This window comes from Tympanuchus pallidicinctus, unplaced genomic scaffold (genome assembly GCF_026119805.1).
Source record: "Tympanuchus pallidicinctus isolate F22 unplaced genomic scaffold, pur_lepc_1.0 scaffold23, whole genome shotgun sequence".
Lineage (NCBI taxonomy): Eukaryota > Metazoa > Chordata > Aves > Galliformes > Phasianidae > Tympanuchus > Tympanuchus pallidicinctus.
Genome location: NW_026294740.1, coordinates 8,593,187 through 8,606,993, shown reverse-complemented (window position 1 = coordinate 8,606,993; position 13,807 = coordinate 8,593,187). Strand labels below are relative to the sequence as shown.

General features: G+C 44.7%; 1 protein-coding gene across 5 annotated transcripts in view; it reads left to right on the top strand.

Moving 5' to 3' along the window:
* The window catches only part of RAB11FIP4 (RAB11 family interacting protein 4), a 90,934-nt gene that overhangs the window by 26,834 nt on the left and 50,293 nt on the right, over positions 1–13,807 (top strand). For 3 of the 5 annotated variants that reach the window (XM_052688376.1, XM_052688373.1, XM_052688374.1), the window contains exons 2-3: positions 58–145; positions 8,173–8,261. In XM_052688376.1, the coding sequence (XP_052544336.1) occupies positions 58–145; positions 8,173–8,261 (177 nt within the window). Of the gene's footprint in view, positions 1–57; positions 146–7,808; positions 7,965–8,172; positions 8,262–13,807 lie in introns of those variants that run through there. The other 2 variants (XM_052688377.1, XM_052688378.1) reach the window with 2 other exon arrangements.

The window sequence follows — 13,807 nt, the reverse complement described above, 5'->3', positions numbered from 1 at the left end:
TGGGACGAAAGGTGGTTCACCAATATCAATGTGCATTTTTATAATCTTTTCTTTCAGGTGGAAAAACTGGCAAAGTACTTGGACCCAAATGATTTGGGAAGAATCAATTTTAAGGACTTCTGCCATGGAGTTTTTGCTATCAAAGGTATGTGCATGTTTCTTAAAAATAACCCACTTCAATGCTACCAATGTTTCTCTGATTGCAGGAAATGTAAGGATCAAAGCCAGTACGTCAGCTAGGGAGCAGCAGGATGCTTTCCTGCTTCACACAGGCACAAACAGTTATAATCCCCAGCGGTCCATCTTGGCTTTCTTTTTTCGGTCTTTTAGGAATTAGAAAATAAAAACCCAGAGCTGAGTGTGTTTCTGAGCTCTGTGTTTGTGAGGATTGCTGGGTGACCCCTTCAGTGAGAGCTGAGTGTTCCTGGCCACGTCATTCGTGGTGTAGCTGGTGCTGCTTGGTGCAGCAGTGCAATTATGCCTTATCTGAGACTGGCTGATGTTTATGCAGCAGAAAGCAGCACGGCTGGACTGGCTGCTGCTTCTCTTGACTGTGATCATTTGTAGTGACAGTAGGGCAACTCTGCGAACAGAGCCAGTATATTTTTGCTTCTTGAGCAATTCATGCATCACTGGTGAGCAGTGTTAGAGTTCCTGCATGCACAGATGCTTGTATGTTGGTTTACTGTTAATTTTTCAAAGCAGATGTGATGTGGACATAGCAGGAAAAAATAGCAGAAGAAGGAGTAGCCTTATGGTTGGCAGGCAGCACCCAAGTCTGATGCTCTCAGGTTCTGGTTCTGCTGTTGATTTACTTAGGGAAGTTAGGAAACCCTTGAGCATTAATTTCCCTACTAGAAAATTTAAGACTGTTGTACTTTTCTTATCTGCAAGGTACAGCTGCTTCATGTTTTCAGACTACCTAGGTGCTTGTATTGGAATTAAGAGTTAATTACAGGCTGGACATGTTAAGGAGCCTGGAAGGCAGAGACCACTTAGATCAAACCAGAAGGCACAGGCACTGCTGTGCATTTATAGCATTGCCAAAGGACAGTGGGGCAAACGGCAGAGAGACTTCAGTTGTTTTAAGTCTTCTAGCCTCCCATAGCAAAATAACTCAGCCTGTCCTTTTCCAGACACCTGGTATGTCCTTAGTGAATGCAGAATGCCATCACAGCTCCCAGGCTTCGCTTCAGGGGCAAAGGGAATGTCACAGCAACTGCAGCCTGGTTGGGAGGAGTCCTCTGGAAAGTCTGCTACAATTAAACTCTTATGAACCATAATGATGCAAGAATGCGGCACCATAGCCACGTTAATTAATGTTTATGGTAACAGAGGATAGTGTGTAATTATGTGAAGTTAGTGAGAAGTTGCTCATAGTCCGTGTGCATGGAGGCACCTCCCAGGGTGATATTGATGTATTTGACAGGAGGCGCTGAAAAGCCCTAAAGAAAAGTTAACGCATTGATGTATAAACTCTATAGCCTGCACTAGACATTCTCCTTTTCTAAAAGCAAACAGGGTTCTAGGTTAAAGAATACACAAGCTCTATGCACCTGTTAACCCTCTGTAATTCACAGTCTAAAGATGTGCTCCTGGTTCACTCCTCCCCCCTGCTGCATTTGAGCACATCTGTTCTGTAATAGAAGTGCCCTTGTTCTCAGTAAATAGGAGCCAGTGGGCATTAGACTCAGTGAAGGAACGGGCATCTGCATTTCCTTTACTGAGAGGTGGACAGCGTGGGCATATTGTGACTTAGCAGACCTCCACCCCTGCTCACCTTGTGGGAATGGGTCACACATGTCCTTGGGTCTAGCCCTGCAAAAATATGGCTGAACCAAATACCCTGGAATATACCATACTCACAGTTTATCAGTACCTTAAAGTTCTCATGTGGAGCATCTTATGATATGCTTGATGGCTGTTAGTGTGTGAGCAGACACAGAGAAATCTTCCAATTCTGCAGCATCACGTGGAGCTGTCTTAGCACACCGTTAGCTTTGTCAGCATTCAGTGTCAGTGCCAAGTGCATGTATTTGCAGGAGCAGTTGCACCTATTTCTGATAAGACATTGTTACGTGTGCTTTCATAGCATCTCTTAGGAAGATCTGGCTCTATTTTCACATTATGAGCAAGTGGTATTGGTCTTTAGTTACAAGTTATGCTTTTTTCCCTTAGTAACAAAGTGGCTATGTTGAAGTTTGAAAAAAAGGTATTTCTGCCTTTCAGAATGGGAAGCTTCCACCTCTTGCTTTTCAGTGCAGCCACATCCCAACGATAGCAGCAGACTTGTTATTGAACAAAAGCAATTAGTCTTGGCAGCAGCAGAGTATGACTATGACTCTTCCCAGCCTATTGCAATTGCTTGGGGTAATCAGATTAATAGAACAAAATTAGATGCTACTATAAATCAGTGTTTTTTTCAGTGACGGAGTTTGAAGCTGTGTTATTCTTAGCTCATGAAGCCAAATGTCTAAAATCAAACTTTACTATCCTACTGCCTTGCCATATTTCTTATTTATGAGACTTCAGATTAAGTTATCTCACACGTACTTGCCTTAATGGTACACTGAAGAACCTTTTTGCAAAATACAGGGGTTTTTGGTAGTCCAATTTGTCTTGAATTGGTGTTTAAAACATCAGGCTTGAAGCGCCTAGAATAAATTCAAATCCCTTTCAGATCCAGGTATTGATCTTGGCTGAAAGCTAAATGTTGGAGCCTGAAAAAAGTATCCAAACATCAGATTGTTCAGTGTCTGCTCTGTAACTGAGTGGTAGCAACTCACTGCAAGGAGAAACCTCAAGCCCTGTGTCCCAAAACTGCACCTTGGCTGCTCTTCTGTGTAACCAGGGCACTGTTCTGTCTTGCATGGTAAAAATGCCAGGTGTTGTGGTGCTTTACAAGTGGACATCTGGCCTTGCCTTCTCTTAGTGCTCCTGAGCTAGATAAACCTCGTGGTGTGTGAGTCATGTACCTCCACAGCAGCTGCTGGGACTCTCAGGTGGAAGAAATAATCCTCAGCTGCTAAACAGCAGGAACCATGGGGAAGGATGTGCTGAGGAGTCCCACTAACAGCAGACATCTCCAGAAGTGATGGAGAGATCAGATCCAAGTGGAGGTGTCAGAGTGGGGGGCAGAGGTGTGCTGGAGGAGCTCGCTCCTGCTGTTCTCTGGTTGGAACACTACTCAGGTAGCAGCATGTTCTATTTATGGAAAGCTTTGCTTCTTTTTGCTTGTCCTTTGTGGGTTAAAGCACTTTGCCTCAGCATTTGAATGGAGCCCCTACTGTCTAGGCTATTTTCCCCATGCAATTAGGCTCTGCCAGAGCCAGGGACAGGCTTGCCATCAAATTTGAAGCTTTGAAGCAGTTTCACTTGAGTACCAGAGTATGACAGTTTTACTACTGCCTTTGCTATCTGCTCACTGCATGACTTTATTTCTAATAATTGCATTAGTCTGGAGAGCAATTGCCATCAAATAACACCTGTACCCTCTCACCTAGCAGCTGTGTCAAAGCCAGAACAGTGTCTGAAGTGGCACTGTGCAGGGATGTTGAGAGCAGCCAGAACATCATCCTCAGCCTGAATTCCCATTGATTTCAGCAGGGTCAGCATGGGATCCATTACAGTTTGCTCAGCAATGGCTGTTTTTGCTGGGCTGAATTTATTGCACCGTTCAGTAAATATTTTCAGCACTTGTAATGCTTGAAGGTTTGAGTGGAACTATTATCTCTAATGTGCTCGAAAGGCTGCTAGGTTCTGCAGCCAGACGTGTTTGCAGGACCAGGCTCTTGGTCTGTCTAGCAGGATCTAATTTGGTTTGATCTGTGCTTTCTATTTTAAGATTTCTGTTGTCTTTCCAGTAGTCCCTCCGCTTTGATACTTAAAAAAAAACCCAGCACTGTGACAAATGAAGGGCGAGCTCCCCCTGCTGACTCTGGTGTTGCAGCTCAGAGATGAGATGGTACCACGTGAATACAAATTAATGCAGAATCAGAAGAAAAAGGCGAATCTGTTCCAACTTAATAGCTTATTTTAACCACGAAAGCAGCAGTGACAGCTGTGCTGGACAGTGACTTTCATAAGGGGAGAGGCACTGGTACATGGGCTGGCTTTGGGGGGGGCTGCCATGGGTATGATGAAGAGCTGAGCTCTGCTATTGTCATTAATGCCATCACTCTTTAATGAACACTCTTTAATGATGTGGTTTGTTCTTAAAAGTATCGCAGTTTTCTAAGGCTCAATCTGAAACACAAATGAGTCTCATACACCACTAAGGATACAGGGTAGGTGAAGTGAGAAGCTATCAGTCTTAGGAAAAACGCCTGAAACCAACTTCATTCAATTAGGTAATCAGATTTTATTTCCTATGGTATGAAAACGGCTTAATTGCCTGTGAAAATTGCCTGACACAGGACGGGTTAATTCTCCTTCTAGCTTTTGCAGGAAATCAGTTTGCTGCAATTGCACTTATTTGTGGCCAGAATGTCTGTTTGCAAATTGAACGTTAGAGTGTGAAAAACTTTTTTTTTCCTTTTCAAATGAAACTGAAGGCAAATTTGTAAAATGATGTGGGAAGGAAAATCACATCTGGCATCCTGAGCAAACTGAAAATGTTAAAGGTTCTTCCCCTTCAGTGACTTGGAAAACGTTTGCATGATCTTTGCTTAGGGCTAAAGATGATCTTGTCCTTTCTCTGGGACAGGCAGCACTGTGTTTGAGAGTTTGCTAATCTTAGCTGGGTATTTTCAAGGGATATCTGTGTTTTCACAAGAAGAAAGGATAAATGATGTAGTGGTTATGGTATGACATACAATTCTTGTTCTGCAGCAGAATTTCCCTCACCAGAGACAAGTCGTGTCATTTTACTTCACTTTGCCTCTGCAAATAATTCCCACATCACACGTTTCTCCCTCATCCATCAGTGGCCAATGGAGCTGTGCTTACTTCTGCATTTTTAACAGTGTTAAATGGTTGGGGTTGTTTTGTTTTATTTGTGTTAAACTCCAGTAATTTAGACAGAACTAGAATAGAGAGGAACTCGGTGTTCTGTTGGGTGAGAACTGAGAACATGGTGGTATGCTCAGTGCTGGCTCACCTCGCACCTGTCTGGCCAGAGAAGGAAATTCAGCAGCCCCACCTCCGTCCTTCTGTGACCTGGTATTGGTGTTCACCTCCAGAGGTGAGGTTGTTTTGGGTCTGTGTCACCCTTTATGTGATGTGCAGCCGTTCTGCAGGGTGTTCTCCACAGAGGGCAGCCCTTTGCAGAGCTGTGCTGATAAATACGGAAGGACTTGAAGCTGTTCTTGGGTTTGCTCTGTGCCTCTTCTACTGCCTCACTGACTGCAGTGGAGCTAGATCTGTTTGCCAAGTGCAGCCCAGAAATGTACACGAGGAAATTTTCCTAGCCACAGCAAGGCAGACAGAATATTAAGCACGTTAAAATCTTGTGATGTAAGTAGGCATTCAAATAAAATAGCTCCAAACAGCCATATAAGTGGCTTTCAGTTTTTTTGTTTCATGGAAAATGAAATTACAGCAACAATAGAGCATTTCCGTGCAGGAGATCCTTAAAGTAGCCAGAAAGTATTCCTTCCTTTATTTGCAATGGGTTATTTATGGACAGATTGTAGCCTTAAGTGCACAGTGCTGCATGGCTTGAAATATCCATCGTGGCAGTTCTGCAAGCAGAGCCAAAATGTTTTTCCTCAAGAGAGACGGTAGCAGCAGGAAGCACCCTGTGTGCCAGGCCAGAGCACTCCCTGAGCAAACTGCTGTCCAATGCCTTCATGTTTCCACACTGAGATTTGCCAGACTAAACCTTGATTTTTACTTTTTAATTTCCTTTCTGTCTGTGACACTTGAATTTAGCTCACCGCTGTATCCCAGGCTGCAAGCCAGAATATGCTAAGGTAATAAGAAGACACATACACTGTATTTGAGACTGCAGGTTAATGCAGTCCCCTCTTTATGTTATGCCCCTTGGAGTACTTGCAAAATTATCATTCAGATAAGGGAAGCAAAAGGTGAGATGTTTTAGCACTGTTGCTGAAAAACACTTAGCAAGAACACTGATGTACTGACTGACAGTGTGCCAAACCCCACCTTCCTGGTGCTAAGGGTTGGGCCTTCCAGGGTTAAGGATTCCAGTTTGTGTCTTGGCAGGGGGAAAGAGCAACAGAGAATTAATTCTTTAAATACAGTTCTAAACAGGAATAAAAACAGTGGCACAATCCTAAGCTTCTTGGTGCCAATGGGCATCTTTCCATTGATCTGATGGTTGCTGAATCAGGTCCAGATGACTGCAAGAGCGCAGTGATGTTTTAATTATTATTTTAATAATCCCAAAGGAAAAGGACCTCTCAGCATTTTTCTTTTCTCCTTTTTACCAGTTGTAATAACATGCAGATCTTCCCAGCACAATAAGGAGACCCAGGCTGTGATGCCAGCATGCCAACCATGCTAAGCAAACCTCTCTCATAGGGGAACATCAGCTGCTGTGCCCTCAAACATCTTCTTAACAAAAAGTCACCTTTACAGAGATTGTCTCAGATGAACCTACATCCTGAGCCTGTCAATGTCGATAGAAATTCTGTCTGTGACTTCAGTGCAAGCAAGATTTGTCTCCATTTGCCAAACTGAGCTATGCCAAATTGGATTAAATGCCTGGTGATATTCTGGAAATGGATCAAAAGCTTGATTGGCTTCTGTGGTCTTGGACAGGACACAAAGCCCATGCCAGGTGGCTGTCATGAGGAAGTGGGGAGAGCTGCCCCATGCTGGTCACAGGAGAAGGCTGAGGGAGGTGACACATTGCTTATCTAGCAGGCTGAAATAAAGACTGACTGATTAGAGGTCTTCAGCTGGAAGCACTGCAAGAACAATTTCATTAGGAATATAAGGCTTAAATTTATGGCTGAAGGTATAACTGGGAATGTTTAGAATTGTGTAAACACATCCTCATTGCAGCAGTGTACATCCACTGCTGTGCAACTTTTGGCATTTATTTTCTTTCCTTCTGTCCTTTTGTGGAGGTAATTTGATGGGTACATGCCCCATATCACGCAGAGGCCGTTTAGCAGAGCAAGCTGTTCGTATCTGCAAAGATTGTCACAGTGAGTGCTGGCACAAAGCAATTTGATGAGTAATAAGCTTTTGATATTAGTGTCAAAATGCACAAAAGAAAATCCTCTTCTGGAAGAGGACCAGAAAGTCACCTCAGTCAAGCACATGCTGACATACAAAATACTGAAACCAGGGGAAACAAATAGCTCGTACGTGAGTCAGAAATGTTTAGAGACAGACAAGGCAAGTCAAGTAGAAAGATGTCTTCTCAAGGCAAAATGTTTCATATCTTGTCTCTTTTCAGAAGGTCACAGCCAAAGGTATTGCACTGAATAACTGCGGCTTCCAAGTGTGTGTGCATGCTGAGGTTTCACACAGTTTAGGCCCAAGGCTGTAAACTGGTTATTGTAAACTAACCTGGCCTGACACTGCTGCCTTCTGCAGCCCCACATGCCAAGTGCAGTCAGTGGTAATTAATGTGGAATGAGACATCTGGTGATTTCAGTGTTTCTATATCTGTCTCAGGTTTTCAGATGAGAGAAGGACTGAAGGAAATGCAGGCATTGATTTTTCCAGCTGCTCATGTGGTTACCAAAAGCAAACACAAAAGTTGAAAGTCTTCGATGGCAGTGCATAAATGTTTGCTTGCCAAACACTGTGTGCCCTGTGACAGAACCCTTTTTGAAGGGGAAATTGTGACATGTTGCCCAGTCCATCCCTTAGACAGGAGAGAATCAGAAGCAGCTTTGCTGATACTAACATCAGGTAGACACCAGTTAGCACCAGGTCTGTGAATCCTGAGCTTGGCGCTGGTCAGGGGTGGTCTTGATGCTGCAGAGCAAGTCACTGAACCAAATGATGTCCAGCTTTCCATTTCCTTGTAGCTCAGAGCATTCGTGGTGAGTCAACATCAGTGTGATGGTACCAATTTAGTGCCTCATGCTGGAGGCACAGCTTTCTTTCAGCTATTTATATATATATTCCAGAGTTAACTTTCAAATTTCACGCATAAAGATTAGCTGTGACTCTGCTTCTTCCTTCATTGTGCATGTAATCTCTAGGAAGACAAACTCAGCCTGATCATTTGCTTTTGTTCCTATTTTCCAGGCTGTGAAGAGTTACTGAATGATGTTCTGTCCCCTGAAAACTCTGGGCCTCAGCACTATGAGCTGCAGTATGATGATTACTATTACCAGGTAAGAGGAGCATTAGCTTTGTCTCATTGCGCTGAGGAAGTCTCAGGAGTGCTGTGTAGCTGGGTTGTTACAAATGCTGTTGTTTATGATCTGCAGAAGGGCTCTGAAGACTTGTTCACCTGTGAAGTTTGACTGATTTAATTAGATACAATCGGTGTTTTTCACTTGTGTGGTGCCAGGGAGCTTGTGCAGGATGACTCCCTTCACAGCCAAGCAAATAGTGAGGCTTGTAACAGCAATGCTAATCAAATCCTAAATTCTCTGAGGCCAGCTGACAGTTACCCTGTGTGAAATACAGCTTAAATCAGTAGGGAAGACCTGTTAATAGTCGTGAATCTAGGAAGCAAAAGTCTACAGGTCAAGAGCTGCCCAGCTACTGAGCCGAGAAGCTCAGCGGAGGAAGCACCAATCACCATTGCAGCTCTGACACATCTGGCTGGAAAATCAGACTACAAAAAAGAGTTTCACTTTGACTGAAGGTGTGGAGAAGAGATCCTCCCATTACACACATACTTTGTGTGATGAAAATTTTAGTGAGTCAGTGTGGAAGAGATTGGGAACTGAGGCCAAACAACAAGGCTGAAATCCAAATGTGTCATGCTGGTTAGAGGTGTTAACAGTTGGACTGTGTGCAATGCCATAGCTGTGCATGCCTTCCCACAGCATGCATAGGAGAAATCCTCATTTCTACCAAGATCTTGATTTCCCATTTTCCTTGTACTCCTTCGTGTGTAGCTGGGTTCAGCACTTAAACTTAATTGCCGGAGCATGTGGTGGGAGGTGTAAACGCCATGGACCTTGTCCTTGGTCCATGTTATCTGCACTGCTTCATAGTAACACACAAAACAGTTTCCATTTTTTGGGCAGAAGGTAGAGAAATTGCCTCACCTCAGTGCAGAGAATGTCTGTCACAGGACTGAAGGACACCTCTGTGACTGCAAACAAAAGGGCAGAATTTGGCCACAAACATTTTTCATGCACAGAAGTTGCCTGAGCTTGCTGTCTCTTTCCACTCAATAAAGATGACAGGCTGGCTTTAGAACCTGGGTGGTAGAGGGCTGACAACACTGTGTCTGCTTGTTTCTGAAACCGTATTGTTTTGTAACTGGTGACATAGATACCCGCAATGCTGTTGCTTGGTAACCTTAATAGATACCATAAACCAAACTCCCTGTTTTGCAAGAGATGATAGAGACTATAAAATGCAAAGCAGTCTCTCTGCAAACACTAGATGTTTTCCTATTGCTGTGCAGATGTTGCTGGCTCATTAGAAGGCAGGTGGCATGGCTGTTGGGTCTCTATTCCTCTGGGAGTTGCTATTAACCAAGGGCACACTGCAGAGAAGGTGCTTTAAGATGAGCTAAGAGACGTGGCTGCAAAGCTTCCCAGCAGCCAGAAGAGGTGGGAGCTGTGTTTGCTGCTAATGCTGAGAGCAGCTGTTGGCATTCCCTTTTGCATCCTGGATTTGTGCCTCTGGGAGAGGAACAGCTAGCTGTCTGCCCACTTTGGGTCGATGCAGTGTTTGTGTGGCCTCTGAGAAGTGGTGGTAAGAGGACAGGAAATGATGCACGATGTATGCTCCACGCTTATCTCACAGCTCCTCTGCACAGCTCTGCCTTCCAGGAAGAGCATCTCGTTTACCTGCAGTTTCCAGGTATTTCAGGTGCAATTCAGAAACTGTTCACTAGATGTCAGTTAAGGGCTGGGAGAAGGCAGAGAACAGGCTGCGTTAAGGAGCCCCTCCTATGGGGAAGGAAGATGAACTTTTCCATAGAGGAAGTTTTCTGAGGCCTGGGTGGATTTGAGGTTATCTCTGAATTTTGTGCTGAGCTCCCAACAAAGAACTCACTGAGAACATGAGCTCACTCTGTGTTTCCCAGGCCTTACTGAGTGTGAATTCCTGTAGCCAAGCTTATGGGCAGCTCCCAGTGGCACGAACTGCATTTGCCTATTAATCTGACGTTCATCCCAGTACACCCTTTGCACGTCTGTCTAATTCTCAGGTGCAGCCAGGAGAAGGAGGCAGCAGAAGGACCATCTGCTGTGGTGGCACAAGTAGGTACTTTAAAGGGAATGCATCTCTTTTATTGCACCTGAAAGATTGTGCTTAGACAAAGGCAGATAGATACTGAGCTGGTTTGTTGGTATGCAGTCTCTCTGCATTCATGATGTGATTTAGGAGTGAGAAAAGGAAGAGGAGATGTAATCCTCATTTACATTATTTCTCCTCTCCTCTGCTGTCACTTTGACTTTCTCTCCCATGGGCTTATTGCCTGTCCTGTAGCTTTCTGAAGTCCAAAGAAGCAGAAACCTGAGGAAGTGAAGGTAATGCCAAGAAGTGGGATGAGGTAGAGGCAGGAGCCGCAGTAAGGTGCTGAACTCATCAGCCTGTTTGTGTATTTCAAGTCAAATGGGGGAAGATGAAACTGACAAACCTCAAGCCTTTAATTGAAACCAACTGAATGCAATTTAATTTAAATTGATATGCAGGATCCTCAGATACCAGTGGGACATTTCATTTGACATTTTTTAAATGGTCTGTTTTTACCTATTTTTTTCTTTAGTGTAAACAAGAACAAAAACTGATGAGCTTTTAATATCTAAAACCTTTGCCCAAAACAGAAGGAAAAAAATATTCTGTGTATGCAATTTAAACTGCAAAGGCCATTCCATGGAAGGTTTTTAATGGCCTATAATGAGAGGCTGTGTCAGGATGGTATTTCAGGCCAACACAGAACTCATCCACTGAGCTCAGGTCTGTTGGGGTGTGATGCATAAATAGCAAAGAGCAGCAATTGGGTGTTACAGGATTCTCATATTAAAGGGAAGTGTCTCTCTGACTCAGCCCTGAGTCAGACTACACACAGTATGTGAGTGCATGCAGAGAATAGGAAACTCCTGTCAGATTTGAAACAAAATGTTTGAGTCCCTGCTCTGCCATACATCCTTGGAGGCTCTTTCACAGAGGTAGAAAAAGAGTTTGTGAGATGCAGCTGTGCTGGGAGAGGTGGGTTAGGAGGGACTGGGAGCTTCTGCTGAGCTTTTCCTTGGGCTGCAGTGTCAGGAGATGAGGTGATCTGAGTTAGCACCTGTTTGTGCCACTGCCAACCTTGTGCTTACACCACGGGGTTCTGGCACTATGCAGGAGAAGCTCATGTTACTACTGCTACTGAAAGTCCTCTAGGGTGTTAAGGAAGTGGTTATAAACACTAGGGAAGCAGGTCTCTTCTGAAACAAGCTACACAAGTTAGCAGCTGTAGAGCCTCTTGGCTCCAGGACCTGTGAATACTCCCACATTTCTGTGAGTGAATGGAGTCTGTTGATTTGGTATTTCGGATCTGTATTGTGGTCTGTTTGAGGTACTGCATCAGCAAAGTGCTGTCAGTGTAATTTCTGTCTCTTAGAACCCTTAGAGGGACAATAGAAAAATGCCCAGAGTGTGGCAGAAGCCAGTCTATCCACCCCAAATTCTTCCCACTGTTTGCTGTTGTAGCCAAAGCCAAAAGTCTGTGCAGGATTTGCTCCATAGCAAGTTTCTGCAAGCTCCTCAGAGCCCTGGGCAGCCTTTGGAGGTGAGAACCAACAGAAAGTCCACCGCTGAAGTATCTGAGTGAAAACCCAGACCCAGATTCAGGCAGCTCAAACAAAGCAAAGTGCCTGTGTCTCGCATTTCTGAACAGCTGGCTCTGGGCCCTGCTGGGCACCTGGCCAGCTGGGAGCAGGGAACTGGGCTGGCTACATCCGCATCTCTCTGGCCAAGGTTTGTGTTGCAGGCTCAGGGAAAGAGTTGCCTGGCTTCAAGTGCTCTTCTGTCTCAGCTCAGAGGAAAAGGGAATCGGCAAAAGGAGCTGGATTTTTCAGCACTTCACATGGCACGTTTTGGCTGTTCAGATTGGAGTGGCCATCCCCTGATTTGGTAACAAGAGCAGGTTGAATGAAAGATTTGAGAGCCTTCTCCCAGTGAGAGCAGGCAGCAGCATACCTCACCAGCCGCTTGTGAAGAGCAGGGTAGGTGTTCTTATAGATGAGGAATTCCTTCATCTGAAATCTGTGCCCAAATGCTGTACGTGCAAACCAGTGGAAGAGCCTTTGTAAGATGCAATGATCCCAGGGTCCCTGTTTTAAACAAGACCATTTATTTCCTAGTCACTGGTCCCGTATTGAGCTGCTGTTTTCCTTTTTTTTTTTGCTGCTCACATCTGTCAATAAGAGTGACTCTGCCTGTTAACAAGGTGCAGAATGATTGCTGCACGTCAGAGAATGAGCTGCCTTCTGTGTCCTGCATGTGTTTGCTGCCTGCCAAGTGATTAATTACACTGTATGAACAGCAGAAGAATTGTTGAAACATGACAAATAAATCGTGTTTGCCTCTGGGATGGATTTGGGACTACTAACTGATCCACTTCTTTGAAAATATTTTCAGTAGCAATTAGGAGTCCCCCACCGGCTTCAGAAAAGTCAGAAGTCTGTTCTGCCCGGTTTGGGTGTTATCCACCATGGAAATAACAGTCAAGGAATTGTACTAGCTTGATGCCTCAAGTTAAACCACATCTTTCCCAAAGAAAGCACCACACATCCTCCACAGCTTAACTGTTGATAAGGTTTGTTTTGTCTTTGGTGCAGACTTGGCAGGGCTGAGCCCCCAAGAAAATGTCTTTCCACGTGGATCACAAAGGGTCCGTGTGTGCCGGATGTACTGACCTCACTGTGCTTCCTTCTGGAAGCTGAGGCAGTTTGAGTGAAGGATATCAGATCTCCCATCTTAGCAGGAGCACAGAAGTGAAGTTGTGAAGTTGGAAATGTCTTCTAACTGAGAGCAAATTGAAAAACACGACCTACATGGTAAGGAGAAGCAGTGTTAAATACAGCAAATTGAAGCTTTATTTTTTTCTGTTTCTTATCAGCCTCCAGTTCTCTCCACCACCCACACGCTCTCAGTCATTCTTGGCTCCCCTTGTGCTTCTGGCATTGCAGATGCTCAGCGACTGCCTCCCTGTGCTGGGGGTTCTTGAGCTGTTCGTGCTGTGCAGCCATCAGCACAGAGCATGTTTGTCATTTGCTCCCCTTACCAAGGCGCTGGTGGGCTCTCCTGTCCTGCTGTCACTGTGGGACCCGTGCTGTGATTAGGGACAACCCATCCAAATGTCTCTCCTCCAGAAGCTGGAGGCTGGATCTTCGTTCCTGCAGTAATCAAAACTTAGGATGTCGATATATTCCAATAGTTCAGCTGGGGAAGTACTGCTCTGTCTCGCATCTCCCTTGGATGTGTTGATAGAGAAATCTGGCTTATGTTCGATGCTTCTAAATCTGCCAGATTCTCATTCTCCTCAGCTTTTTATTGCATCCCATGGGACAAGAGTGCAGTCAGCATCTTCAGGGATGGCCTTCTGAGGGGCCCAGCCCAGGGACTGATCCCAGCCTCTGCTTCTCAGTCCCTGGTAAATCTAGGCCCACACCATGGCATTCTTTCTGAGGCGTTTGTTGCCTGAATTTCCTACTGGAAAAGGTTTCTAAGCTCAGCTCTGTTTGAAATCTTCATAAAGCAC